General features: G+C 34.0%; 4 protein-coding genes across 4 annotated transcripts; all 4 read right to left on the bottom strand.

Annotated features, from left to right (window-relative positions):
- Positions 1-3,105: 3,105 nt before the first annotated feature.
- Positions 3,106-6,993, bottom strand: LOC109013874 (probable protein phosphatase 2C 63). The gene is made up of 4 exons (XM_018996108.2): positions 6,548-6,993; positions 5,757-6,130; positions 4,038-4,274; positions 3,106-3,854 (listed from the first exon to the last, which is right to left on the bottom strand). Exons 1-4 carry the CDS (start codon positions 6,804-6,806, stop codon positions 3,576-3,578), a joined length of 1,149 nt encoding a protein of 382 aa, XP_018851653.2. The 5' UTR covers positions 6,807-6,993; the 3' UTR covers positions 3,106-3,575.
- Positions 6,994-11,459: 4,466 nt separating this feature from the next.
- On the bottom strand, positions 11,460-12,837 carry LOC109013873. Its single transcript, XM_018996107.2, has one exon. The coding sequence runs from the start codon at positions 12,721-12,723 to the stop codon at positions 11,683-11,685; it is 1,041 nt and encodes a 346-aa protein (XP_018851652.2). The 5' UTR covers positions 12,724-12,837; the 3' UTR covers positions 11,460-11,682.
- An 8,493-nt stretch (positions 12,838-21,330) lies between these two features.
- Positions 21,331-22,142, bottom strand: LOC109013892. The gene has a single exon (XM_018996137.2). The coding sequence runs from the start codon at positions 21,864-21,866 to the stop codon at positions 21,600-21,602; it is 267 nt and encodes an 88-aa protein (XP_018851682.1). The 5' UTR covers positions 21,867-22,142; the 3' UTR covers positions 21,331-21,599.
- Positions 22,143-22,533: 391 nt separating this feature from the next.
- LOC108981048 (subtilisin-like protease SBT1.7) lies at positions 22,534-25,722 on the bottom strand. The gene has a single exon (XM_018952119.2). The coding sequence runs from the start codon at positions 25,136-25,138 to the stop codon at positions 22,835-22,837; it is 2,304 nt and encodes a 767-aa protein (XP_018807664.2). The 5' UTR covers positions 25,139-25,722; the 3' UTR covers positions 22,534-22,834.
- Between the last annotated feature and the right edge of the window lie 948 nt (positions 25,723-26,670).

Genomic DNA, 26,670 nt, shown 5'->3' with positions numbered 1-26,670 from the left:
TTTTTTTTAAAAAAAAAAAGAAAAAGGAAAAAAAAAATTGGGGTCAGTAATGTGTGCTCTTTTTCCTCCCCTTGGGCCCTTGGCTGCATGCCTTTGTTGATTCAGAAGGACCCAATTCATGTAACGTACTGCGCGCGAAGATGTGTCTCTGGAGGGGCACACATCTCATCTCAGTTAAAAAACTCCTATCAAAGCCAAGAACAAAAAAATCAATAAATAATAGTCCCAAAGTCCAAGCTGGGGGCCATCTTCATATATATATATATATATATATATATATATATATATATATATATAAACTCAATATTCAATGTAATTACTTAGTCCGTATCATATGATCGGTATCTTATTCATTATAAAAAGTCAATAAATAATTCCCAAACTGACTAATCTATAATTGTTATAAAGTCATGGTCCTTTATAGATTGGACCATGATCAACGTCTAGCTGGTTCGCAAAATGAATTAACGAACAAGAAAAGTGTTGGACAGACTTTTTTTTTTTTTTTTTTGAAAATCAGTTGAGTACTCACAAATGACACATCAGCATATATATTAATTCTAGTATCCTCTATATATAATAATCTAATCAATATCTTTGAATCTCAATAATCATTCATTTTAGATAATATCGATATTACCATTTTTCGAATGATTGATATTGATGTAATTCTTCACATATTATTAAATTTAAAAACAATGCTTCAGAATTTTAAAAAATAGCTAGCTCGAGATAAATTCGCCTAAAAATCCAAAAGATGTATAAATTATTGCAAATATACTACTACGTCTTTTGTATCTCAAGATAAATCAAAGTAGATTGGTGTTGTATGTATAAAGAAGAACAAGTTTGTAAATCTAGACCACATTTTACTTCATTGTGAGATGGCCAGTTCCTGATCATGCTATGACTTATTTGGATGAGTTCATGTGTCGTTAATTCAAGTTATGTCTCGAAAATTAATTAGTAGACCTATTTGCTAATTTGCTTGATTTATCTTGCAAATATGCTTTACTTATGGTGGGTGCATTTGGAGTAAAAAGAATGATAATTTAGAGAATCATGAAAGCATAATAGAGATCGCCAAGACTTTCACAATAGAGAGTTAAAACTTTCTTTTGCAATATTCTTTTAATGGGGTGTATTTTCACATTTTTCTCTCTCTTTTTAATTATTATTTCTAACTATAATCTTAGGGCTGCAAATGAACTAAGTTGAGTTGAATTCAAATAAGAATACTCGAGCTCGATTATCATGTTTATTTGTTCGAACTCAACTCGTTAACTATTAATGTTGTTTGAATTCGGCTCGATTGACTAAAATTAAACAAACGACTCAAACTCGAGTAGCTCAAGCTCGAACTCATTTTTTTTTTTAAATTCTAGTTCTTATCTTTTGATTAATATAAAAAATTTAAATTTTACAAAAGATTTTAACTATTTAACTATTCAACCAAATAGTTTTGACTAAGAAAATCTTATGATATAACTTTTTATAAAACAAATTAATAATAATACACAATATAAATGTATTAAACTAAACTTTTTAATTCATAGATAACATAATAAATTAAAAGTTCTAGTTGTGTAACATGTAACATATTATTATTATATAAGTTATGAATATATTATAGCTTAAATTGTTAAATATGATATTTATTAGTGTATTACAAGCATTTGATATAAGTATATAACTATAAATAATAAGTAATAGTTATAACTTACAATAAGTACTATCACTTATTTAGCATAACTAATTGTTATAACTTCGTAGCTATAACTATGAGGTGACAATTTCTATTAATGAATAATTTTCTTTTATAATAATTGCTCTATTAGACACATGTGTATATTTAAATTGTATCCAAGACGGATTAATATCTTCCAAATATTTTGAAAAAATAAAAGAAATATTATCCCAAACCAATGGAACAAAATTAAATATAAATTATAAATTATCTAATGCACATATATGTAATAATGGAATTTGCTTTAAAACAACATTTATTTTAGTAAAAAACATTAATATTAAAGTAATACTAGGAAATCCATTTATTGCTTTAGTTTACTCTTTCTTTGTAACGTAAGAAAAAATTTCTACAAAAATACTTGGGCAAGAAATTTAATTTAAATTATTATTTCTTCCTGTTTCAAAAGAAATAAATTTCCTAAAATAAGTTTCATTAATCAAAGAAACTAGTTTTCTAACAAAAAAAAGATTAAAAGAAAAGAAAAGCAGATAGATTTCTTAAAACAAGAATTAAAATACAAAAGAATTGAAGAACAATTAAAAGATCTATTGTTAGTCCAAAAAATTAATAATTTTAAAAATATAGTCGAAAAAGAAGTATGTTCCAACTTGTCTAATGCAAATGAAGTATATATTTTATATTATTGTTATGATATCTATTGTTTTTATAGAATATTATTTTGCTCGTAGTGTTGGTTCTCGTGATCTTTATGATATTTATTAGTGTATTACAAGCATTTGATATAAGTATATAATTATAACGTACAAGTACTTCATATTCATATACTACACTATAAAAACATTATATGCAACTATAAATAATAAGTAATAGTTATAACTTACAATATGTATTATTATTTATTTAGCATAATGAAAACTATATTATGTATAGGGTTAATGATATTATTCCCTAATTAAAAAGAGATACTATCAACTTATGTTATGATGTGCATTATGTATACAAATTATAGTTAATCAATTATAGTTAATTTGATAATTGTTTCAAGTAAATGTGTATTCACTCATTCATTTATTATTATATCAATAGACTATAATCTATTTAACAATTAGAAAAGTGATATATAACATTAATGTATATTAAATAATACATGATTATCTTAAAAACACTTTGGGAACATAATAAATATATTAAATAAGGTAAACTTATATTAATAATATATAATCAAGTACATAAAATATAACTAATATGTAATAAATATAATACATACATATACAACACATATTACGGGCTTCAAAATGAACTCAAATGAGTCAAGTCGAGCTTATGCAAGCTTTGGTCATGAACCTAAACCGAATCGAGCCGATTTGATACGAGTTTTTGCTCATTTAATATTCGAGCCAATATTAGTTTATGCACATCCCATTTATTAAATGAGCTGAATTCGAACCAAGTATATATGAGTTCATAAGCTGCTTTGTTCATTTGCAGCCCTAAACTAAATCTTCCTCTTGTACATTTCCTGTATATACATATACAAGCATAACAAAGATACTCAATCCAAAAGCCTAAACTAATATTTCCAATAAGCATAATATTGAAGGGAAAAAGAAATTAAGAACAAACTAATTCACAAAAACTGTTCCCAGAACTAAAGGTATGCAAAACGAGGCCGCCTAAACCCAAGCTGGGAAGTCAGCAGCAGCTTCAATATGTAAAACCCTCATTCGCTATATTATGTACAAACCCCCCTCCTGTGATATTGATTCTCAAACCCTGTCCTGTCTTCCAGCCAGACGTACCTTTTCCTATAGTAACTTGTAACTTTTGAGTACAGATTACCAGATATTGTTATTTATGGTTCCGTTTAGGAGACAGCATGAAGTGAGACCTCTGCCTCATCCGCATCTGTATTTAGGGAGAAGATATCTACAGGGGCACTAGTGCAGTCGACGAGGCAGTGATCCTTGTATCCACCGTTTACAGAAGAACCTCGTGAATGATCCAGATACATGATTATGACAGTAATATCATCGTGAAAATGACGCCTTACCCCCCTTTCAATTCTTTTTATGTCTTCATATCTCATCTCTCTTTTCCTTGCAGCTTCCTGAATGGCAGCTCTCACCAATCGCTTTGCTATTCCCTGCAGCAAAGTTTTCAAACCTTTTCATTTCTTTCCATATTGCATAACAAGTTAGACATACAATCCAAAAATTCAGTGCTGAAACAGTAAAAGGCCTTTAGAAAAAACAGTAAAAGCATAAGCATGCATCTACAGTTGCAAAGAAATAAAGAGAGCAACAACAACAATTTGGTGGGCTCTTACAACTCTCGGATTTTTTAAGACAATTTCAACAGCTGCTTCATCACTTAAATGTTCCCAGAGACCATCCGTTGCAAATATCAAAAACATGTCATCTGGGTTTAATTTCCGAATCACTATTGAGGGTTCCGCTGTCATTACAGGTCTTTTTAAAGGAATGAGTGGACCAAAGTGATGAAAAAGAGGACCTCTGTTGAACTCAGGTTTCTTCAGATATACATCTCCAATTGATCTTGAGACCTACAAAGAGAAAGCATGAATTTAACGACTTTCCAGCAAACCAAGCCTCTTGGACCACAACACAAATTCATTGCCAAGAGATAAGGCATTAGCTATCAAGAAGAACAAATCCACTTCCCAACAGATATGAGCAATTTTTTTAATCTATAAATATCAAGTACGGCGGCAGGTAATTAAAGTTTAACAGAGTGGTGTCATTGTTAATCCAATGGAGTATGGTTGCATCATGCCCAGAAAAGTAATGCTTTAGCTCTCAATTGTTTATGCAAGTCAAGAGTATCTTCACAAGGATTACATAGAGACAAACATTTCACATGATAATGACCAATTCAGATCACAATGTTTTTTGGGTCATCATGTACATCCCATGAGTTGTGGCTTTAACTTATCATGCTTGATCTTAGCTGTCTGGTGGAAAGGACAAAAAGCCAACATGTGAAAATATAAGGATATCAATGAAAAAGGAGAGAATATTGCACCCACAACATAAAGTTTCACTAGCAACGATAAAACAAGATGGGGGGACCTGTAGATTTCATCCAAGCAAGATTGGACAGAATTATACTTCACATGATATACCTAATTCGAGCAAGATCAGAATTTTAGAGGATAGATACCCTACAGGTTTGCCAATGTTGCCATTGATCTCAAACAACAAATTCAGCATTCTTCTTTAGTGGTCTAAAAAGATATTAATGAGTAATGATTAAATGTGACAACGGGTGCAAGGTGTTACACCAGGAGGAAACTATAGGTTGAAGGGCATCTCCTCTTTGAATAACTCGTCGCGTCACAATTACCAAGTGCATAATCTGTTTATATACTCATGTAAGAGTCCAACGGTAATTTTATCCCACTAAAACCATAACCATAATACCATCTAGAATCAACAAAGACTGAAATCCTTTAAATCTGCATTATTCTCCCACTTGCGACTGCTAGTATCACCCAGCTTCATATTACTCTTTAATGGGAATTAGAGAAAACCGAACCAATTTATAGTAAATGGTTCAAAGTAAGCCAATAATTCAAAGCCAAGGAACTTGTCATTTAAACTGCCAAAAATGCAAATCTCCAGTTGAGCACTCCAACAGAACGCAAAGTGCATCAAGGACTCTACTAAACATTAAACAACCATCATATCAAATGTAGCAACATAACGGTCCAAGTAGTTGTATTGTAAATTTTGAAACAAAATTCAATATAAATCATATCATATCACCACTGCAGTATAATAGCACAATTTGAACGATATAAGATATCACTCATCTTAATTCAAGTGAACTTTCAAATTTATCTATGCATATTAGTAAACAATACTAGAGCCACATGTAGATCATATCAACCTCCGGGAAACAGCCATAAGATACCCCTTTGCTTACATATTGAATTCACTCAAAATTTAAACACAACCATCAAAGCTTACATCAATCACAACTCACCATAGAGATACGACAAAGAAAGAAACAAAGTCATTCTTACCTGAATAATGCCCTTGATTCGCCAAACTCCTCGGGAATACACCACAATGTGTGAATCATCAGGGTGAAGCGCCTTGACTTCTTTCCTCACCTCCTCCACTCCTACATTATGATCAGTAGATAACCGCTCTGCCACCACCGGACTGTTAACCATTCCTGAGCCTCTGCGACCCAGAACAGCCCTCGAGTCCCCAAGATTAGCCACATATAAAACATCATTCGAAATTGCCCCAACGAGACAACATGAACCCACTGAAGCAATCTGCGGTTGAGCCGGCCAAGATCGCTTCACCAGGTGTAAGAATTCCTGTTCTGTGGCATCAAATGCCTTCTTGATAACGTCCTCTGACAATCCACCCTCTTCTGTTGCAAATTCTGAGGGGGGGAAGAAAATAAAAAGATAAACAACTAATTTTTTAAACTAAATAAGAAGCTCATTTATATTGGAAAATTGTGACTCAAAAATGATTGTGTGATCAATTAACCTCTGTTTGGTTGCTGAGAAATAAGAACTGAGCCCAAGAAAGAAATTAAAATTCTAGTAAAAATATTCTTTTTCTGATGGATTGAATCCTGAGAGAATGGAAGCCAGCTAAAGTCAGTCACCTCATCTGAGCAAAATTATAAATTATAATGGTAGTGGTTCTTTAGTCACAGATAATCGCAAACTGAAGAATCAAAATTTGGATTTCCATTTTTTTTCTAATATTTCCACAGCAAGCCAACGGGCAGTTACTTCACAACAGAAATCGAAACATCATAATGAAAACAGAGAAATTAAGATGAACATACTGTGAAGGAAAGGGAAAAGGTGGTGGGTGATGAAGCGAGAAGCTTCGGGGCCGCCATGGCCGTCGTAGACACCGACGTAGGTAGCGGAAGGAGAGGTGAAAACTTGTCCCTGGTCTTCGAGAAACGAGTTGGCTTGCACCACGGCGAAGGAGTAGTCCCCTAATGCGTGGGGCTTCAAGTCCGTGTGCCACAGAAGCCCATCCCTATCCCTTCCTCCACCAAAGCACCTCCCCAATGGTCCCCTGCACAGCTCCAACATCTCTCTAGAATCGGTCTCTGCGTGAGAAAATGAGTTTGGTACTGTCTCCGATCCTTGTCAAATGTGTTGGAAAAGACGTGGGGTTTGGTGGCTAACGAGCTTTGAACAAAGAGAGAGGTTAAAGAAAGGAAACGTGGGAATGGCGCGTTAGAGAGAGAGAGAGAGAGAGAGAGAGAGAGGGAAATTCATTGAAGACCAAAGACCATGCTTAATTAAGGCCCATTATTTTTAGGGATGAATTGAAATAATTTTAAATAAATTAAATAAAATATTATTTTTAATATTATTATTATTTAAAAATTTTAAATTATTTATTATATTTTATATAAAAAATTAAAAAAATTATAATAATGAAATAAGATAAATTGAGGTGAATTTTAAATTTAAATTGATTTGTTAATTTAAATAATGAGAAAATTTTAGATGAATTAAATAAAATATTATTAAAATATTATTTTTTAAAATTATTATTATTTAAAAAATTAAATTATTTATTATATTTTATATAAAAATTTTAAAAAAATTATAATGCATTTATTCGTAAACGACCTTGGTTTGGTTTAAGGGTGTTTATTGTTTGTAATAATGGAGACTGGGGACACTGTCTCCGTGTGCGTGTAAGAGCAGTTTTATTAGGTGGCCTTGACGTGTTGGATATACAGTGTACAGAAACTAAAAACTTATCCCAGCCTTGTCGGATGGGACAGATAAGTACTATTCCTTTACCTTGACTTTCCCAATTTCAATTATTCTCCGTCGCTCGGAAAAAACTTAAATAATAGAGTAAACGTGGCACATTTTTTTTTTAAACAAAATTTAATAATAAATTTTAGTCTTTTAAAAAAAAAATATCAGGCACAACTTATAATTAAAAAAATCTACTCAACATCTTACTATTCACACAACCTCTACACTCCACATTATTTTTAATTTTTATTATTTTTTTTTATTAAATATTTATTATATGAATAATGAATAAAAAATTTGAAATAATTTAAAAAGAATAAACTCAAAAAAAAATTTTAAAAAAATATTAAAAATTTAAAAAATTTAAAAAAATGTGGAGTGTGGAGTGTGGAGTGTGGTGGAGGTTGTGTAGCAAAGCTCCTTATAATTATATCTATTATTATTCTAAATGATATTCAGCCTAAAGCGAAATTTGCAAAAATTCTTTGAGAACCTCCTTCTTTCATTTTTTATTTATTTATTTTCTTTGTCGTTTTCTTTTTTATTTTTGTTTAATTTTTTAAAAAAATAAAGATTTTATTATTTAAAATAACACTTATTCATGTAATATAACAAAAATAAAAATAATTTGAAAACCGAAAAAAAAATATTTGTTTTTGACATAATGAATCCATCGTATTATAATTCATACATACCGACATTAGATAATGACACTCACTAATTAACCTAACCAAAGTGAGTGGTTTCATATTCTATCAACAATGTGTTTGTGGCATATTCTTAAAGGGTTTAAAAATGTCAACTTAAAACTTATATTGATGTTGATGGGTTAATGCATGTCTTCGCTTGCACCCCTACTCCGATTATTATATCTACAAAATGGGAAGTAAACAATTTTCATCTCCGTTGCTTTTGGATAATGAATGAATGAACGACTGATTCAAGAGCAAGTAAAGTCCTTAGAGCACTAGTATTGGACTCATCAAATGAGTCCAATCTTCAAAATTTAATGATTTTGATTTTAAAATCCTGGCATTGGATTCACCATATTCTCAAATGTCAAGCTTTTAGCTAAAGTACATTCATCTTCATCTTCAAATTTGAAGACTCAATATTCACACTCTATAACCATTATTTTATTTATTTAAATTATTGTTTCCTAATTTTGAGTCACAATATATTTAAGTTAGGAAATAATAATTTAAATATTAAATTAAATTATTAATTAACATAAAGTTAATGTAATTGTCAAATATAAAAAAAATAAATTAAAAATATTATTATTAACGAAATAATATTATATTATTATTTTGATGAATCTAATGGTTAATCCAATGTGAGGTTATAGATAGAGAGGTTTTAGATTTATGAAAAATATGTACTTTTCATCAAATTTTGAAGATAAAAATGATGAATCCAATGCTAATGCTCTTAGAGGTTATGGGATTCACCCAATTATCATTACCAAAAGGGATTCTCAGGACGGTTTGACAACATAATTATTTTTAAATATTTTCATATATATTTTTTTTAAATATCATTCAAATATAAAATATTTTTAATTTCAAATATTCAATTTTTTCAAACTTCTAAATAAAAATATAAAAAACAATATTACTTTTTCAAATTTCAAAATAAAAATTATATTAAAAAAATTATATTTAAATAAGATTTTAAACTTTAAATTTTTTTTTTTTTTTTTAAAAAAAATTTAATAAAATATCTCAACTCAATCTATTTCATTACTATACACAAATATTTTCAGATATTCTAAATACTACCCTGGATCGTGTCTTTGTTTTGAAAGCTAGCACCCCGACCCAGTCCTGATTTTCTAGATGCTTAAAAAAACTTTCTTTGGTATTTGCTTGCCCGTGTATCACAAGCTAAGAACGTAACTTATCCATTGATTGACATGTATGTACAAACCGTCTAGATTCCTATGCTTTCTCTTTAGTATTTTGGATAGTGGAGAATATTTCACAACTTATTATTATTTTTTATCTATTATTTATTATTATTTAATATTTTTTTATTTTTTTATTTTTTTTTACTAATATTTACAAAATATCTGAAATACCACCCAAACGCAATACTTTGTGTAATTGAGAAGGATCTATGCCGCAATGTTGGATTTTACGTCCCCATCTATTTGTCTAAAATTCGTCTGGTCGAAAGAGATGGAGTCTACCTCGATCTTTTTCTTTGGAGACATATAATATCAATCTTAAATTTGCCCCTTGTATTATTGTCGGCAAACGAGTAAATGCATGTGAATTCTAGAGTTTTCAGTCAAATAAAGCCCAAATCAACACGCACTTAGAAATTGAAGGTTGGAAAAATAGGCATCGATCCCCGGCCCGCTTGAACCGGATTAGAATTTGATTGGGCATCCTTTAGCAACTTTGACATTCTTGACTATCAGGATTTGGAAATTTAGAGACCTCTGGACCAAAAAACATGGGAGATTTAAGTGCTATATCTAACGTTGAATGTACGTTTGGTTACTAAACTTATCATTATAATATAATTCATCTCAATTTATTATTATAATTTTTTTAATTTTTAATTTTTAATATAAATATAATAAATAATTTAATTTTTTTAAATTTTAAAATAATAATAATATTAAAAAATAATATTCTAACAATATTTTATTATCTCAACTCAGTTTAACGTTGAATCGCAACCTAAGTTTTTTTTTTTTTCTCATTTTATATAGAAGAATGGTTTTCAGTCTCAACTATATACAGCGTACAAACATTAGCCGTATTCTTTGAACTCTCAACTTGTAAAGAATGAGGTGAAGATAGAAATGGGTCGTTGAGCTTGTAATATCTAAAATTATTTGTACAATAATTTAGAAAAAAGAACAAAGAGAAATGACTTTCAAGTCTAAACAATTGGTGACTTTGAACATACGGGCCAGAATAAAGGGGTCCATGGGCTTAATTAGATCCGGCTCAGCAACCAAAATACGGCGTCGTTCTCTCTCCCTCTCTCTCTCGTTGAAAATATGAGCCTTTATTGCAAGCAATTCTACAGTGGAAAGGACATATCTCTCACCCTTTCCTTCGAATAAGGCACATATTCCAATGCACCATGCAATAGATAAATCATTAAAGAAGACTTGGAAAATGGAAAGAATAATTGTCCAATAGATATTCGTTTCAAACCCTTCCAGCAATTTATTTTTATCTTTTTAAGCTGCTTTTCCTTTTTCAGTTAGGCTGCGGTTTGGATTTTAAATTGAATTGAATTGAAATAACAATTAAAAATTAAAAATTAAATAAAAAATTATTTATTATTATTATTATTATTTTAAAATTTAAAAAATTTATTATATTTTATATTAAAATTTAAAAAAATTATAATAATTAAATAAAATAAATTGAAATAGATTGTGTTTGGATGTTGAAGTGAGTTGAGTTGAAATGATAAAATATTGTTAGAATATTATTTTTTAATATTATTATTATTTTAAAATTTAAAAAAATTAAATTGTTTATTATATTTTATATTAAAATTTAAAAAAATTATAAAGATGAGCCCGTATCGAAACTCAACTGGTTTCAACGACCTTTTACCTTTTTTTCAGAACCCCTTTCATTCATTACCTTTTTCCACTATTCTCTTTTCTTCGCTGTTACTCTCGTGTGCCCTTGTGGCCTTGTGATAGATCATGAGATGGCATTTCCATATTTCACACACACCACTCAACCATAAAAGCATCAATTTTCACACTTTAATCATGACAAGCACCACCACCAACACCGTCACCTCTGCTGAGGTACCGAGTCATTTCCACCCATCACGTTTTAAATCTCAATCATTTTATTTGTTGTAGCTAGTCTCATCAAAGAGTAATATTATCATCTTATTTATGCTAAAAAGAAATATTATAATCTTATCATCTTATATTTACGTGACGTTATTTCGTTTTTTTGTATATAATAATTCTGAAAATTGATCAACAATACCATATATATATATATATATATTATAACCATGGAGATAAAAGTGAATATATAGAAGCTGGCTCTAGAAAGAGTTCTTGATAAAAGAGCCCCACTGCAATATCATAATCTAATTAACTAAAGGATAAGCCAAAACGAAAAGACAATGAAACTTAAGGGAGTACACAGGCATGCGATGTGATGCATATTGTTAACGAGTCTGATCCTCAAAGTCAAGGAGCCAGAAGCCCTGCATGCGAAAGCTCCTTTATCCATTCAAATGTTCGATGACTCGACATGGCTTGCTTTCCCTGCTGCTTTTGTTCTTGCAATTGCTTCCTCCTCAGCTTCAACCCCACCAGATTTTCTTTCTTGGTTTGCGTTGCGACATTTGCATTACTCTTCATGATGACAACGTTTGACGAAACTGCCTCTGTACACTTACAACTACTCAACAGTCGTCCGATTCTTTTCTCCAAGAATCCTGCAGGCCTCCTCTGCTCTACCATGTCGGAATCATAACAGCTCTTTTCGGAAGTGACCCTACTATTTCTACTACTGCTAACACTTTTGTTGACACTGCTGCTTCTACGAACTTTAAGGTCTAGCATTTCAATCTCAGGAGTAGGAACCAAACCCAGCCGTAAATAGTCCCGTGAGGATGAGTTCCGGCTCCGACTATCGAGACTTCCTTGTCGAGTATTGGAAAGTCTGGCCTGGGGTTTGGGACTTGGGCATGAAAGAAGATGGTTTTGGACTCTCGTTTGCTTGGAAGTTCGCTCGATGGTATAGGTCGAGCCGGTAGTGCAGCTGCCTGATGAGTTGTGAGAACTTCTAGTACTGCTGCTTCTGCTGCTATTGTTGCTATTGAACCCTGACCCAGTACCCATTGAACCATGGTCCGGGGACTCGGACCTTGATATGCACTGGGTACTGATCTTCTGGCTGCTTTCATGCGGGAAAAGGGTTAACCCAGTGTCTGAGCTGACCGAGACGCGTAGTGGAAGGATTCGGCCTTGAAAGAAAACCTCGTCGGCCGCACACATTACTGATTCTTTCAAAGTTGAGCCTCCCTTTGCGCCGAAATCGAACTCTAATTCCTGGGTTTCAGCGGCCGAAGCATCTTCTTTTCTTGATTGGCCATCGTCTTCTTTGGTAAAATAGCTAATGACCGGGAGATCACAGAAAGACAAATCTTCATCTTCTTCTGCTAACTGATCTTGCTCTGAGTCAGAGTGTTCAGGCCATGTTTGTGTGCCGCAGTATATTTCCATCTTCAGTGGTAGAAGTCAGGAGATCACGTTTTCTTTTTAAGAACTGTTTCGACTCTGATCTTGTGGAGATAACAGAAAAGAGAGAATAAGATCTATCGAGAGAGGAAGGTATTTAAAGGTGAAATAAAAAGAGCATCGGAGAATGGGATAAGATGAATTATGAAATGAGATAAGATCACCATCAAATAATTCGTAAATAGTACTTAAATCATTTTCAGAGATTTAAAAAATAATAATAAAATATTATAAAATTAAAATATTATTATATACTTTTTATTTTAAAATAAAAAAATCAAATTATTTTTTATATTTTATTCAAAAATTTTAAAAAAATTGTAATTAAATAAAAGTTTTAAATATTTTAAATTAAATAATATTTATATTTACTTTTAAATATGAGATGGATCCTTTATCCCAAACAATACCTAAAACTAGACGTTTTTAAAAAATCTTCGTTCGGATATAAGAATTATTTTATCTTATCTCATTATTATAATTTTTTAAAATTTATATAAAATATAATAAATAATTTAATTTTTTCAAATCTTAAAATAATAATAATATTAAAAAATAATATCATAACAATATTTTATTTAATTCTTAATTTTTATCTCAATTCATTCTATCTCATCTCAAGTCACTATCTAGACGCACCTAAAGGCTAAACGTGTGTTACATGTAAGTGCTATATCAGTCTTTTTTTTTTTTTTTTTTTTTTTTAAAAAACATAAAGAATTAATATCCCAAAATTCTCTCAAAACTCTCTTTCACCCCAACCTACCTTTCTAATTGCAATCCAATCCGCCTCTATACTCACAAATTTCATGACATACTGCCATCCAAGAACTCCACTTTGATAAAAGTATGCCCTACAAATGAATCATTTCCAATACAAATTTCCAAGTCCCAACACTAACCCAGCAACCAAAAATCGTCAGTTTTCTTTTTTCTTGCCAAGCACACTGCAGCCGGCTGTACATTGTGTCTTTTCCTTGCATGGAAGCGGAAAGGACCTGATCATTGGTCGTATTTTCTGACCCAAAAAAAAAAACAGTTATAAATTATTTATTATTTATTAGTAGCTTATTTGTCTAGAAAAAAAAAAATACAAGATTAAAAAAAGACAACAAATAAAGATTTAAAAAAATATAAATTTCAGTAAAGTATGAGCATTGATATGCATTTATATTGAATTATCTATTTACTCTCTATATAATAATAAAATATTATTAATTTTTTATTTAAAAAAATTGAAATAAAATGAAAGGAAAATAAGTACACTATCAGAATAAAAATGACATGAAAAAAAGACGTCAATTTATGTACACCGCGGGGCTATTAAAGGTTTTTTGATAAAATATGATCTTTCATTAAATTCCACAAGATAGCTACACGTTAAATAGTCAAGGGTCTTAAAGACCTTTTGGTAAAATAGAATCTTTCACTAAATTCTACAAGAGGATTACACGTCAAATGATCAAGAATTTTAAGAATCTTTTAGTAAAACATGACTTAACGGACTTAATAGAAAAATAATAAAAATTAATGAAAATATAATAAAAATTACTATTCACAATTAGATAGCTCCAATTAGATAGCTTCTTATTCTAATAGAGTAGATATATATATATATATATTTTTTCTGGGACTTAAAAAAAAAAAAAAAAAAGATTCCATTAATACCAAAAATACGCCTTGCTCAAGTGGGGCAGGCAGCGATCACTACTCTGTATAAAAAGTTTGGATAGTGCTACCATCCCACTTGAGTTTGTCGACTTGGTGTGTTCCTAATATAAATTATACTCTTTTTTTTTTTTTACTTTTGTTTAAAATATTAATATATTAATAATCATTTTTTTAATTATTATATAAAAAAATTAAAAAATAAAATAAACTATATAAGCGATCAAATTAAAGTAGCAAACTCAAGACCATATTATCATTTTCAATAAAAGTTTTGGTTGAAATTTGAATAGTTACCGAAGGAAACCAATGGATCAGAGAGGAAAGTAGAAAATGATGGATGAGCCAATATAACAGTCGTGCGTAGCCAGCTTTACGTACGTTAATGGTAAGAAAAGTATATAAAGGGGAGGGTTAAAAGAAACAGAAAAATATATAAAGGGGAGGGTTAAAAGAAACAGTAATGTATATACAGTCGTAACGTCGTGCAGTCATTTTAAAAAAGAGTAGAGTTCACTTATAAAATATTAATTTATTTTTATGTGGGTCTTATATTTATTTATTTTTTTAAAAAAAATTATACAGTACTTGTATATTTACGACTGCAAGTATCATTTCTCTAAAAGAAAAACACGTATCCGGTTAGAATTTGTATGATTCTCTTTGTCCTTTCAGCTTCAATATTCTCGCACAAATAATTTTAGATATTACAAGTTCAATGAACCGTATCATCAATCGTGACCTGATCTTTGTTTACAAGTTGAGACGATTGCATGCAGTTATGATCATTTTTCTTTTTGAAATTATTTTTCATGCATGATTAGCTATCTAGCTAGGTAGGTAGGTTGGGTAGGTTAGATTTTACAGCAGAGATGGATGGCTTGGTTTGCTTTGGTGATGTTTGCGGTGTACAAACGAGTGCACATGAAGATTAAATGTTTTGTCATGGACGACTTGTGATTGACTGAATGTGATTCAATAGTTCAAGGGGTCCCCTCTCTAATTAGTCTTTTCCAAACAATGATTTGGCTTTGATTTATAAGCAAGACGCGCGTAGATTTCACATGATGCATGCGGCCAAATTAAATTTATTTTACCCCTGAAACGAAACGAGTTACAAATTAAGAAGCCTACTATATATATATATATATATACAAGCCTGTAAAAGGATGATATATATCTTTATGAAAATCTAGCATGCATTGGTGAATTGAAATAAGGGAATGCTTATATAAGGTGAATTCAGTTTTCCATTTTGATATATTTTTAATTTTATAAAATATAGGCTTTTAGATTAAAAAAATATGCTTTTCAAAACTATGTACTTATTCATAAAAAATTAATAATAAATAAGCTTTTGTTAAAATAAAAAAAAAAAAACTCGGATATAACCTAGAACTTGAATTTCTAGGTTCCAAAAATCCATGTTCATCTGGATTTCGACCCGGATCATAATCAGACTAACCCTGGCCGGGTATACTCGAGTATCTGGTCTGAAATTCAGATGAGTAGTCATACCCATTAAGTAATGAAATCCCATATTGATTGTGATCTCGATATATTTTCCTAATATTAACCAACTATCAAATGACTATTGCAGTAGGAATGGTGTCTCTAGCTAAAGGCTCTATTGTCCAAGTCTGAAACTTTTTATGGTTCCTCAATTGCTTGGATTGCTATTCGAGAATTCCCTTCAATTGTAAGCTTTTTGATAAGATGTTATTTTGCTTCTTTTATAATTATACCTATATACAAAGTTGCATGAGCTTCACGTTATTTTGGATTTTGACATCTTATAGAACTGGTTACAACAATTTTCAATGAACCCTCTTTTGATCTGTAGATTGTCGTTGCTATACTACATGTGTCTCTTATAGCCACATCAAATGTTAATAAGAAATGGTCTTTTGGCGTAGGCTTCCAATTCTCAAAGTTAAACATTTGTTTATTTTCCCAAGCATTATGATGTTTTTTTTGTATAAATTGAGATCTTACACAACTTCTTGGACATAGGCTGAGTGAATCATGAACAATTTGATTTCTCAAATACCAAATATTATCCATAGCAAGAATGGCAAACAATTGAAATTGAGAGCTTTCATCAATAGGAAGGTTTGAGAAATTTATTAGGTACATTGAGGAGAGGGCAATATTAGGCATACAAAAGTCATTTTTTTCAATAATATATATATATATATATATATTTATATCATCCTCTTAGTTAATATTGTTGTGAAATGTTATGCAAAATACACACACTAACAATAAAAAATAAAGTAAAAGCAACACAATTAAAAATACAATACACAATATACGTGATTCAGCAAATTGTCTACTCTACAGAGCTGCATAAATCTTATTAACTAGAAGACATTACAATCACTCAATCTCAACTCACACTCTCTAGGATTTTTTACTCTCTCACACAATATACGCTCACTAGACAATTGTTTTCTCTTCAAATATGTTTGAGGCGGTCCAACACAAGTCTAATTTGATATATTTATAATGAGTGGCGTTGAAAACCCTAACTTGACAAACACTGTGTACTTAGCTTGAACGAAGTGTCGAGCGAACATTAGGGTTTGTGTCTCACTAGAGCGGAGTGTCGAGCGGAACTCGAGCGAACTCTCAAATTTGATCTTTGCTCGAGCGGTATGTTAAGCGATGTCGAGCGAACTTTGGCTCAAGCCAACTTTCAGCAAACACTTTTTTAACTCCAAAACTAGTCTCCATATATACCTCAACAAATATTACATGCGTAACATTACTTTATACATAAGAGGAAACATGTATGGTGGGTTAAGAAATTGACTTAACGAGTAATTAAATATGGCTATTTAATTTAAAAATACATAATTTTATACTTAGTTTTCATGAAAACGGATGTTTTAAGATTGAGATTTGAGGTATGTTTGGAGATTGAGATGATATAAAAAAAATTTATAAATGGTAGTGAAATAGTTTGTGAATAGTAGTGATATTGCTTGAGTTAAAATGTTTTATTGGATTTTGAAAAATAAAAGAGAAAAAATTTAATAAAAATATTATAAAGTTAAAATATTGTTAGAATATGATTTTTTTAATATGATTTTTATTTTGAGATTTGAACATTTTGAATGATTTTTTGTATTTTATTTAGAAGTTTAAAAAAGTTGTAATGATTAGATGAAATAGAACTCAATAGCTTCAATTTTTCTTTTTAAAAAGAGAAAAATAGAGAATTGCCCGTTTAAATATATATACGTATATATATTTATATATCTTCTAAATGGGATAAAGCTGATCTGACTTTAACCTAATCTCTTAAATCTCTTTATGCAATTTGCAAAAAAAGGAAATATATATAGATGACTAACCTCAATCTCTTTTATCTCTTCCAAGCTCCGTGGTACCTGCAAGCTCATCCGGTCCCAAAAAATAATAATTTGAGAATATTACATTTAATGCTAATTAGGAATTGATTATCGATCAGTGCTACCCCACGATCGATGTATCATATATCTTCCTACCAAATGGATTGGAAGAACGTCGTTTCGACGCATGCAATGGTAACAGGAATCACTAGTCGGAACTGCTCAATCCATGCAATCATCAAGCACTTTTGTCTCGTCTTGACATACCTGGCGAGTATTATATTGTAAAACAGTAATTCTAGGGACAACCGGCATGCGTCCCCGCCGCGACACCAGTATGCCATGTCATCCATTAAATAAATAAAAAAAAGAAAAGGAGGGAAATCGAATGAAAAGAGCTGTGCTTTGGTTGGATGTTGTAGAGCGAAACCAGATAGGGAAGGGAGATCTGAGCATTGCGTCTTTCATCACCGTCGTTCTTCAGACATTATTTAGATTTCGTTTTAAAATTTTTAATGGATCTGGTATTGTTATAAGTTTATTTATGCACAAGCAAAACGTCTTTGAACCAGTTGAAGTTTTCTGAAGCCTGGGTATATATATGGAGCCTAAATTCCGCACACGGCAAAACCAACCACAAAAATCTTCATCTTTTGCTTCATCGTCGTCAGCCATCTATGGACGCAGAGGAGGTCATGAAGCTCTTTGATTTGTGCTGGTTCGGGGTCGAGATTTTTTAGAAACAACCAAATCAACAGGATTCATCCAGTTTTCATCAGGAAATCCCAGAAAATCAAATTCAGGGGAAAAAAAAAAGCTAGAGCTTTTGCGCATCCCCACTCTCCATAAAAGGTCCATGAGTGATCAATTGAGCTCCAAAGCAAGCTTCGACGATGGCTCTCTGTCTCCAGATTCGGTCCTCCTCACTTCAAAGCTCCAAACCATCCTTTCAAAAAAAGAAGTCACGGAACCAGAGGAAATCATACCCGCAGATTCGAAATATCATCCAAGAAAAAGGTCATAAGTAGTGGTAGAAGGAAGAGGGTTTATGGATCTGGGTTTTTTTTTCTCAGAAGAAGATAGGACTTCGAGCTTGGCATCACTAATTCCGGGGTTGCAAAAATTCAGAAAGAAAGATGGGGAAGAAGAGCCTGTTGATGAAACTGTAACTTCAAGGTCTTATCTTTCGGAAGCTTGGGAGGTTTTGGATAGGAGAAACGCAGAGAACCCATTGATGAATTGGAAAATTTTTGCATTAACAAACGAGATTGACATGAAAAGAAGAAAAAGGGGCTTCGAAGGGGGGTGATGACGAAGAGAAACCAGTGGATTCGTGGGTGTGGCTCTGTGGCTTCGTGGATAGGACGAAGAGAAGAGACCTATCGTGGGTTCGGCAGTGTTTGTGAGATAGAATGATGAATGTGTCGAAGACGAAGAGAGGTTTGGGGACGGAGAAGAAGAAGATGGAGAAAATAAAAAGAGAAAATGTGGGACGAAAGAGGATGGAGACCAGAGGAGACCCTTCCACTGTAGTGAAACGAAACGTTGCCGTTTTTATTTTGCCACATCGGACACGATGCCGCAGCGGGGATGCGGGGCGGTTGTCTATAGAATTATTGATTGTAAAATGATGTAATTTTTATAAAGTATTTTATTAAATTATCCTTCATTTTAAAACATAGTTGTACAACGTGCTTGACGTGCGTTTATCATTTTCTATATATAAACTAAAACCCGTTTTAGGAATATAGATTATCATATGGAAATTTAATTTGAGAGCCATTTTATTAACTCTGCAAAGCTTTTAAGTACTTAGCGAACCATCTCATTTTGGTCGACCAAGAAAATTACAAGCTATGATGTAATTATGTAAGCATTAATTCTTTTTTTTTTTTAATAAATTCACCTGATCTTGCTCCGGATTTGTTTGATTTTAAATAGAGATGGCAATATGTGACACTACTTGTAAACTTAACGCGAACACAATACGAAATTGACATGTTTGAGTTTGATATAAATAGGTTCAGGTCAAAACGGATTGACCTGTTAAGACATAATTAATAAACGGGTCAATCACCGTCAATCCGCTTAACCAGAAATTAACCTACAATAACCCGTTTATATTTTATTTCAAAATTATAATTTTATTATTATTGAGTTATAATATTGATGTTTATCAACATGGTTATATTTTGATTGTTGAGATTGTAATTCTGGACCTGTATTCATATTTGTTATTATAGGGTTTATAATATTGATTTTATTATAGATTTGAAAAATATTGATATTTTTTGTTAGTAAGTAGTCTTATTGTTTTTTCAGATATTGTGAGTCATGACTACTAATAAATATAAATTTTAACTAAAATTATGTTAATCAAATCAAATGAGTTATGCGCATTAGTTTAACTCATTTATATGAATCAGGTTGAAATGAGTTGTGTCGTGTTAACCTATTTCGAATTAATTATTAAACTGATCAAAACGAGTAAACCTGTTATTTAAATAGGACGAATTATGATTTAAAATTTTGACACATTTAGTTTAATGTGTTAGGATCGGGTTGATTCATATAATTAAATGTCTATGACTTGACACGATACGAACACGACCCACGAACACTGAATTGCCACCCCCTAATTTTAAAGAGTCCTTAGGTACAAATTTTTAAATAATCATCCATTAATCTATTGACTGACCAAAAATACTAAAATTTAATTCTGAAATCACACTATAAAAATTACTTTGCTGCGCCCCATTTTGGTACCAAGAGAAGCAGCAGGTAACTAAATAATTTTTTTTTTTTTCCAAAAAGATATAGATTTTTTCTTCAATTCTTTTTACGAATAAAATGCTACTCTGGCAGGTGGTGGCCGACCACGAGGATGGGATTCGAGTCATTCGACCCACCACTGTGGAAGGGGAGAGACACGACCGCGGCCCACCCATTACAGTTTAATTTTAGTTATTTTATTTGTTTTTAGAGAAATTTTATAAAAATAAATTTATAAAATAATATAATTTGATATGATAAATTAGATTAAGAATTTCTTTTATAATAAAGTAAGTCTCGTTTGATTATACAAGAGATAAAAATTAAATAAAATATTATTAAAATATAATTTTTATTTTAAAATTTAAAAAAAATTAAAAAACTAATTATATTTAATAAAAATTTAAAAAAATAATAATGATTATATGAAATAAAAAAATTAATTTTTTTTAATAAATTATTTTCATGATGCGACAAAAATAAAGTTTCTTTATATAATTATTATTTGCTCTATCTAGATCGCCCATTTGTGGAATGGACAGAAGACAACCAAATTTGTGATTGATGTTTACAAATAGGGCAATACCAATACATGGGTGCATTACCCACAAACCACCCTCTGTTTTGACCTACATCGACGTGAACATTAAAATGACAAAAAACTAGAGGTTGAAACTAGAAGAAAAATCCATAAAATGAAAGAGAATGCTCCTTTGGTAAACAAAATGGCTGTTCATGGCGCAGGAAAACTCCTAAACAAAATGCGCGTCTTTTAAATGCAAAATGGAGCCACTGAAGAGAGACTGAAAATTTCCACTAGTATAAATATTATGGCTATGTGGGTAAACAAGAAAATGTTAGACGTTACAAGTTTTTTTGTTTTGTTTTCGTAACCAAAAGCTTTTGTCACATCGAAACAAGTCGCCCCATGACAAACTCTGTTTTTAAGGATCGCCACTACTACACTTCAATTACAAGCATTATTTTCTAAAAGTAAACAAACGTTTTCTTTTCCAAACAACTTCCACGTCACTCTTATACCCGCATTTCACAAATATATTTAAGTTAGGGGCGGTTCATGGCAGGAGTGGCAGCAGCGTCAGGCGCCGGGGAGGAGACAGTGGTGCCACCAGAGAGAGTGGGGGCATCGGTGGAGCCAGCGCCACGACCGGGCTTCGGCTGGATATGGCCTTCCGTACCATAGCCTTGACGCTTGTAATCTTCCAGGTCATTGTACTTCACGTAGGGGCTTTCCTCCCATGGAAGCCCTTCTAACTTACCCTTCTCTTCATTCTCTAGTTTTCTCTCCCTCTGCTCCTGCTGCTTCTCCATTATCCCTTTTCTTTCTTCTCGATCTGTTTCGATTTGTGAACCTCCGCTAGCTATGTCTATTCAATAAATGGTTGGCTTTGATTAGTTCTTCGTGCGTGGTTTCTTATACTGTTCCTAACTTCTCCACGTTTGACATAACGTGTCAGTTCATTATCAATTACGTACTCCACGTGGCTCCCCCCGGGGGACATGCATGAACCGATCAAGATTCGGCAATTAAGCCTCCAGATAACCAAACGTAGAAAAGGTCGTCCCGATGTGGATAAGATCATTTGGAAACAGGTTGCTCTCCACTCCACAGTCATGGCTTAATGGGCCTAAAGGGAAATGAAAAAGAAAAACAGAGGAAGATCTTTTCCAGGGTCAAAGACAATACTTAGAATGACAAAAGGAATCCTCGGACCTCTTATCCCGATCAATCGATTTTTTGGCCCAATACTGTAGGGAGAGGCTGAGCGCGCGGCTGAGCCTTGATGGCCTCTTTCAAGCCCCCCACGCAGGAAAAATCTCTTACAGAAAGCTTGCACGCGGCCTTTTGGTCTCTTCACAAAATAGGCATGCTCGTTTTTCTGAAATTTAGCATTTGAGTTTCCGATGAACATCACAAGGAAAAATTAAGAACGACCATCACAAAATATATACTAGCTGTAGACATTGCGATATAGGATATAGAAAGCCGATCTCCAACAATTCAATAGGCATGCATAAATATCCTCATCAAGAACATACTGTACACCAAGAAAGAAATCATCCTCCATTTCATGGGTTTTCCCCATGTTAAATTTTCTCTCTCAGAGAACAACACCAAACACCTAATCCAGCTTCCATTGTAATTAGCTGATAAACAATGGTATTAAAAGCATTTTAATAAAAACATATAAATAAGGAAATCAAATTATCACACCCCACTTTTAGTGTGCGATAAATTCAGGCCACCTTCTCCCATCCCTTTTTCATACTCCAAATTATTAACCATTAATACTCCAGGTGATCGCTATAGGACTTGCCACCGTGTGCTTCCCGTCCGTCCACTCTAGACGACCGAAGCTATCCATAATCGACGACGAACCCGTGGCAGTGAATGTCACAGCATAGGCTTTCTTCTCGTTGGTTTCACTGAAATTCAACGAGTCTGGCTCCACGCTGATCTTAACTGAGGGGTTTTCCGAAGTTGCAGACACTTTATACGTCCCCGGCGAGCCCACATTCGTAAGAGTTCGCGTGTGCTTGACCACGCTCGACCGGCCACTGCTAAAAACCACACTAAAAGAAGGGTAATTAAGATCGTTCAAACTATATTTCTTACTGGTGTCGCATGTGAATTTCCTCCTCGCTAGACTGTTGATCTGTGACTCGGTGTAATTCAAGGCACAGACGAAGTTTAGGTAATCCTCCGCCGCCAAATCGTAGACGAGTCCTGGATTGAGAGCTGCTATCGGATTCACGTGGCCGGCACCGTAATCGTACGGTGTGGCCGGTTTTCCGGTGGCAACGTCGAGTAAGCTCTCGCCTTTCTTGTAGGCCGTGTACGCCGTGGTCATGAGGGCTGACCGAATAGCCGCGGGGCTCCAGTCCAGGTGAGCCGCCTTGACAAGCGCCGCGAGTCCACTCACGTGTGGGCAAGACATTGATGTGCCTGAAATAATGTTGAACGCCACACGTCTGGTATCAATGGACAAACCAGTAGGGCCCACGCCTCCGGACCATCCTGCTAAGATGTTGACACCCGGTGCGATGATGTCCGGCTTCAGTATCTCCGGCGTGATCGAATTTGGCCCCCTCGAACTAAATGCTGCGATCACCGGAGAAGGCTGAACCCCAATCTTGGTTCCTTCAAACAGAATCGTCACCGTTGGTTTAGGATCCGAAAAGAGGTAATTTTTTATTGCGTTGCCGGACCTCTCACCCACCGAAGTCGCCGGCAAAAGATGAGCATCGGCGACCAATTCTTCGCCGTTCGCGGCAGTGTTGGCCAAGACCATGCCGGCGCCACCGGCTTCTTTCACCACAGCTCCTTTCTGAACTCTGGCGTTCACGCCTCGGTCACATAACACGATCTTGCCCGCGACTTTTTCGGGTGCCAACGTACCCATCATGCACAAGTTACCGCTGGTAGAGTTGCTCGCGTTACCAGCGTATATAAACGGTGTTAAAGTCTCGGGCAAAGAGTTTCCACGGTAGAGCGAAACGCCGGAATAATTTTTGCCGTTACCGAGGCTGACATATGCCGGGAAATCGCGATCCAGTGTTCCAGCTCCTACGGTTGTGATCCACGGCGCCAGGTTGGATAGACTGGATGGAGTGGGACCCGCGTTTCCGGCAGAGCAAGAGACAAGGATTCCCTTCTCCATTGCCGAAAAAGCTCCGATTGCGACACTGTCTTTGAAATAATCCGGCATTCCCCCACCGAGCGACATGGAGAGGACGTTCACATTGTCGTCAATGGCCTTGTCCATGGCGGCTAAGATATCGGAGCTAAAACAGCCTCCAACCCAGCAGACCTTGTATGCAGCGACTCTCGCATGCGTGGCCATCCCTCTCGCTGTCCCTGGCGCGTAACCGAATAGGCTTGCTTCTCCCACTAACGACCCGGCTGCCGTGGTTGAAGTATGAGTGCCATGGCCGTCGTCGTCTCTGGGAGATTTGGACTCCTTGCTTTCATCGATAGGACCTAATGCTGCCTCGTAGCCTTTAGAGAAGTACCTCGCGCCGATTAATTTTCGATTGCAGTTCGAGGAGGTGAAATTGGTACCCGTTTCGCACGCGCCTTTCCAGCTGCTTGGTACGGGGCCGAGCCCGCTGTCGTCGAAGCTCTTGCTCTCAGGCCAAACACCGGTGTCTAAGACTCCGATAACGACCTCACTCGCTAAGTTGGCTTCAGGGCTCATACTTTCGCTTTTCTCGAGCCCAAGGAACTCAGGGGTCCGAGTCGTGTGAAGCTCGTATGTCAACTCAGGCAACACGGACAGAATTCCAGGTTGGCTTCCGAGCAAAAGGGCTTCCTCGGCCGTCAGTCTTGTGGAGAAGCCGTGTATTACATTGTCGTAGGTGTATATCATCTCGGCTGTGTCGGACACCGATTTGAGTGACGAGTCGTACCAGTGCGAGTGGTGCTCGAAACTCGCCGGCATTTCGGATTTGGCCATGTGAACGATGTATGTCGATCTCTGATGTGCATCGGTACTCTTCTCTACAGCTACCGCGAAAGCGTGGCATAAACCCAGAAGTGCAACAATCACCAGAGTGGTGATTTTCTTAAACGTCGTCTTCATCTTCCTTAGTTACGTTCCTGATCGATCCCACAGAGAGAGATCAGATAGCGATCAGGTTAGCGAGAAGCTTTAGAAACTCTTACGTTTTAACGTAAAAAGCGTGAACAGCTACGAAAGGTGTGCTGGAAATCATGCATGGGTGAGAGAGAGTGTGTAGGGACGGTGGATGTTTGTCTGATTCTGTGAATGATTACGTTAAAAGACAAAAAAGGGAGGAAGGAGTTGAAACTGCTGAGCAAAGGAAGCTGGAGTCTTTAGCTTTCATAACGTGTATTCCAGCGTTCATTCAATATCTCACAGTTTCTATTGTCTTCTTCTGGGTAATAAGCTATCTGCTGCTAGCTGGGGTGCAATTTTTTACTTTTGCAGATGAAAGAGCACCGAGCACCAACCCCCAAATGCTTTATTCAGAATAGCAAGACCAAAGGCCAAGAACATCGTCCCTGCATTTACTCCCTTTTATTAAATCTCACACTTTATACCACATACTGTGTTGGGCCCATAAAACACAAGTTGTCCAAAGTATTCACACCGCAAGAAATGACGAGTTTTCAGAACAAATAAGGATAGGGTGGCTGGTTTTGCTTCATCTTTTCCTGCACACTCATAAATTTATAAATTATTGGCAAGGAATTTAGTTGAATTATGCGTTTTCCGATCATCTACCCGTAGCATCAACATTTAAATCATCGACGTTACACATTGCTCAATCTTCATTCCCCTACTTCTCAGAGCCATACCCCATACCTATATCAATTATTTACAGATTGCTACGTTACTACATATTATAAAACAATTTTGAATTAGAATAGACAATTTAAAATATAACTCTCAATCTTTAAAATGAAAGTTGGGAGTTCGAAATTTCCTCTTTAAATAAATAAATATTTCTTATACTAATTAATTTGATAGTTTTCGCATATTTGTTTGTTTGGTATATAATTAAATAGAATTATAGTTTATATTTTTCTCCTGCTGACAACAAAAAACAAAACAATATTGTCAACTCATGTGTGGAGTTTCAATGAATATTGAAGTTTACGCGTTTTGGTTCACGGGTTTCTATCTCCTAGTAATTAAACTTCCGTCTTAGTTGGTGAGTGATAATGTAATATAGGTGGGTTTTATGATTTTTTCCGCCAGCCTAACCATTATTTTCCCTTCCCCAAAAAGTGGCCAGAAAAAATCCCACGGGACTTCAGGGAGAATTCCAATGTTAACCACTCAAGACGCTGGAAAATTATGTCCCAGTGGCCAGTGGGCCAGGCAATCACGGACGGCAAAGATATCAGATTACTAATGCTAATAAGCATTAGATTTTAGATTATCCGAGACAGATTAGTCTCTTTCAGAGTTCAGAGCCTGCAGCAAGCCAAATACAGCTCACACTCATTTGGGTTCATCCCAAAAGACAAAAAACCAAACTTACTTAGAAAAGAGCTTTCCCCGTGTGAGAAAGCTATCTACTAGCTATTGCTAGTACATTGGACTGTTTGCATTTCCTTCTTCTTCCTGTTCTTGTGATCAGAATT

The sequence above is a fragment of the Juglans regia genome, chromosome 7 (assembly GCF_001411555.2).
Source record: "Juglans regia cultivar Chandler chromosome 7, Walnut 2.0, whole genome shotgun sequence".
NCBI classification, from domain to species: domain Eukaryota; kingdom Viridiplantae; phylum Streptophyta; class Magnoliopsida; order Fagales; family Juglandaceae; genus Juglans; species Juglans regia.
The sequence above is the reverse complement of the archived record's forward strand: the minus strand, read 5'-3'. Positions and strand labels throughout refer to the sequence as shown.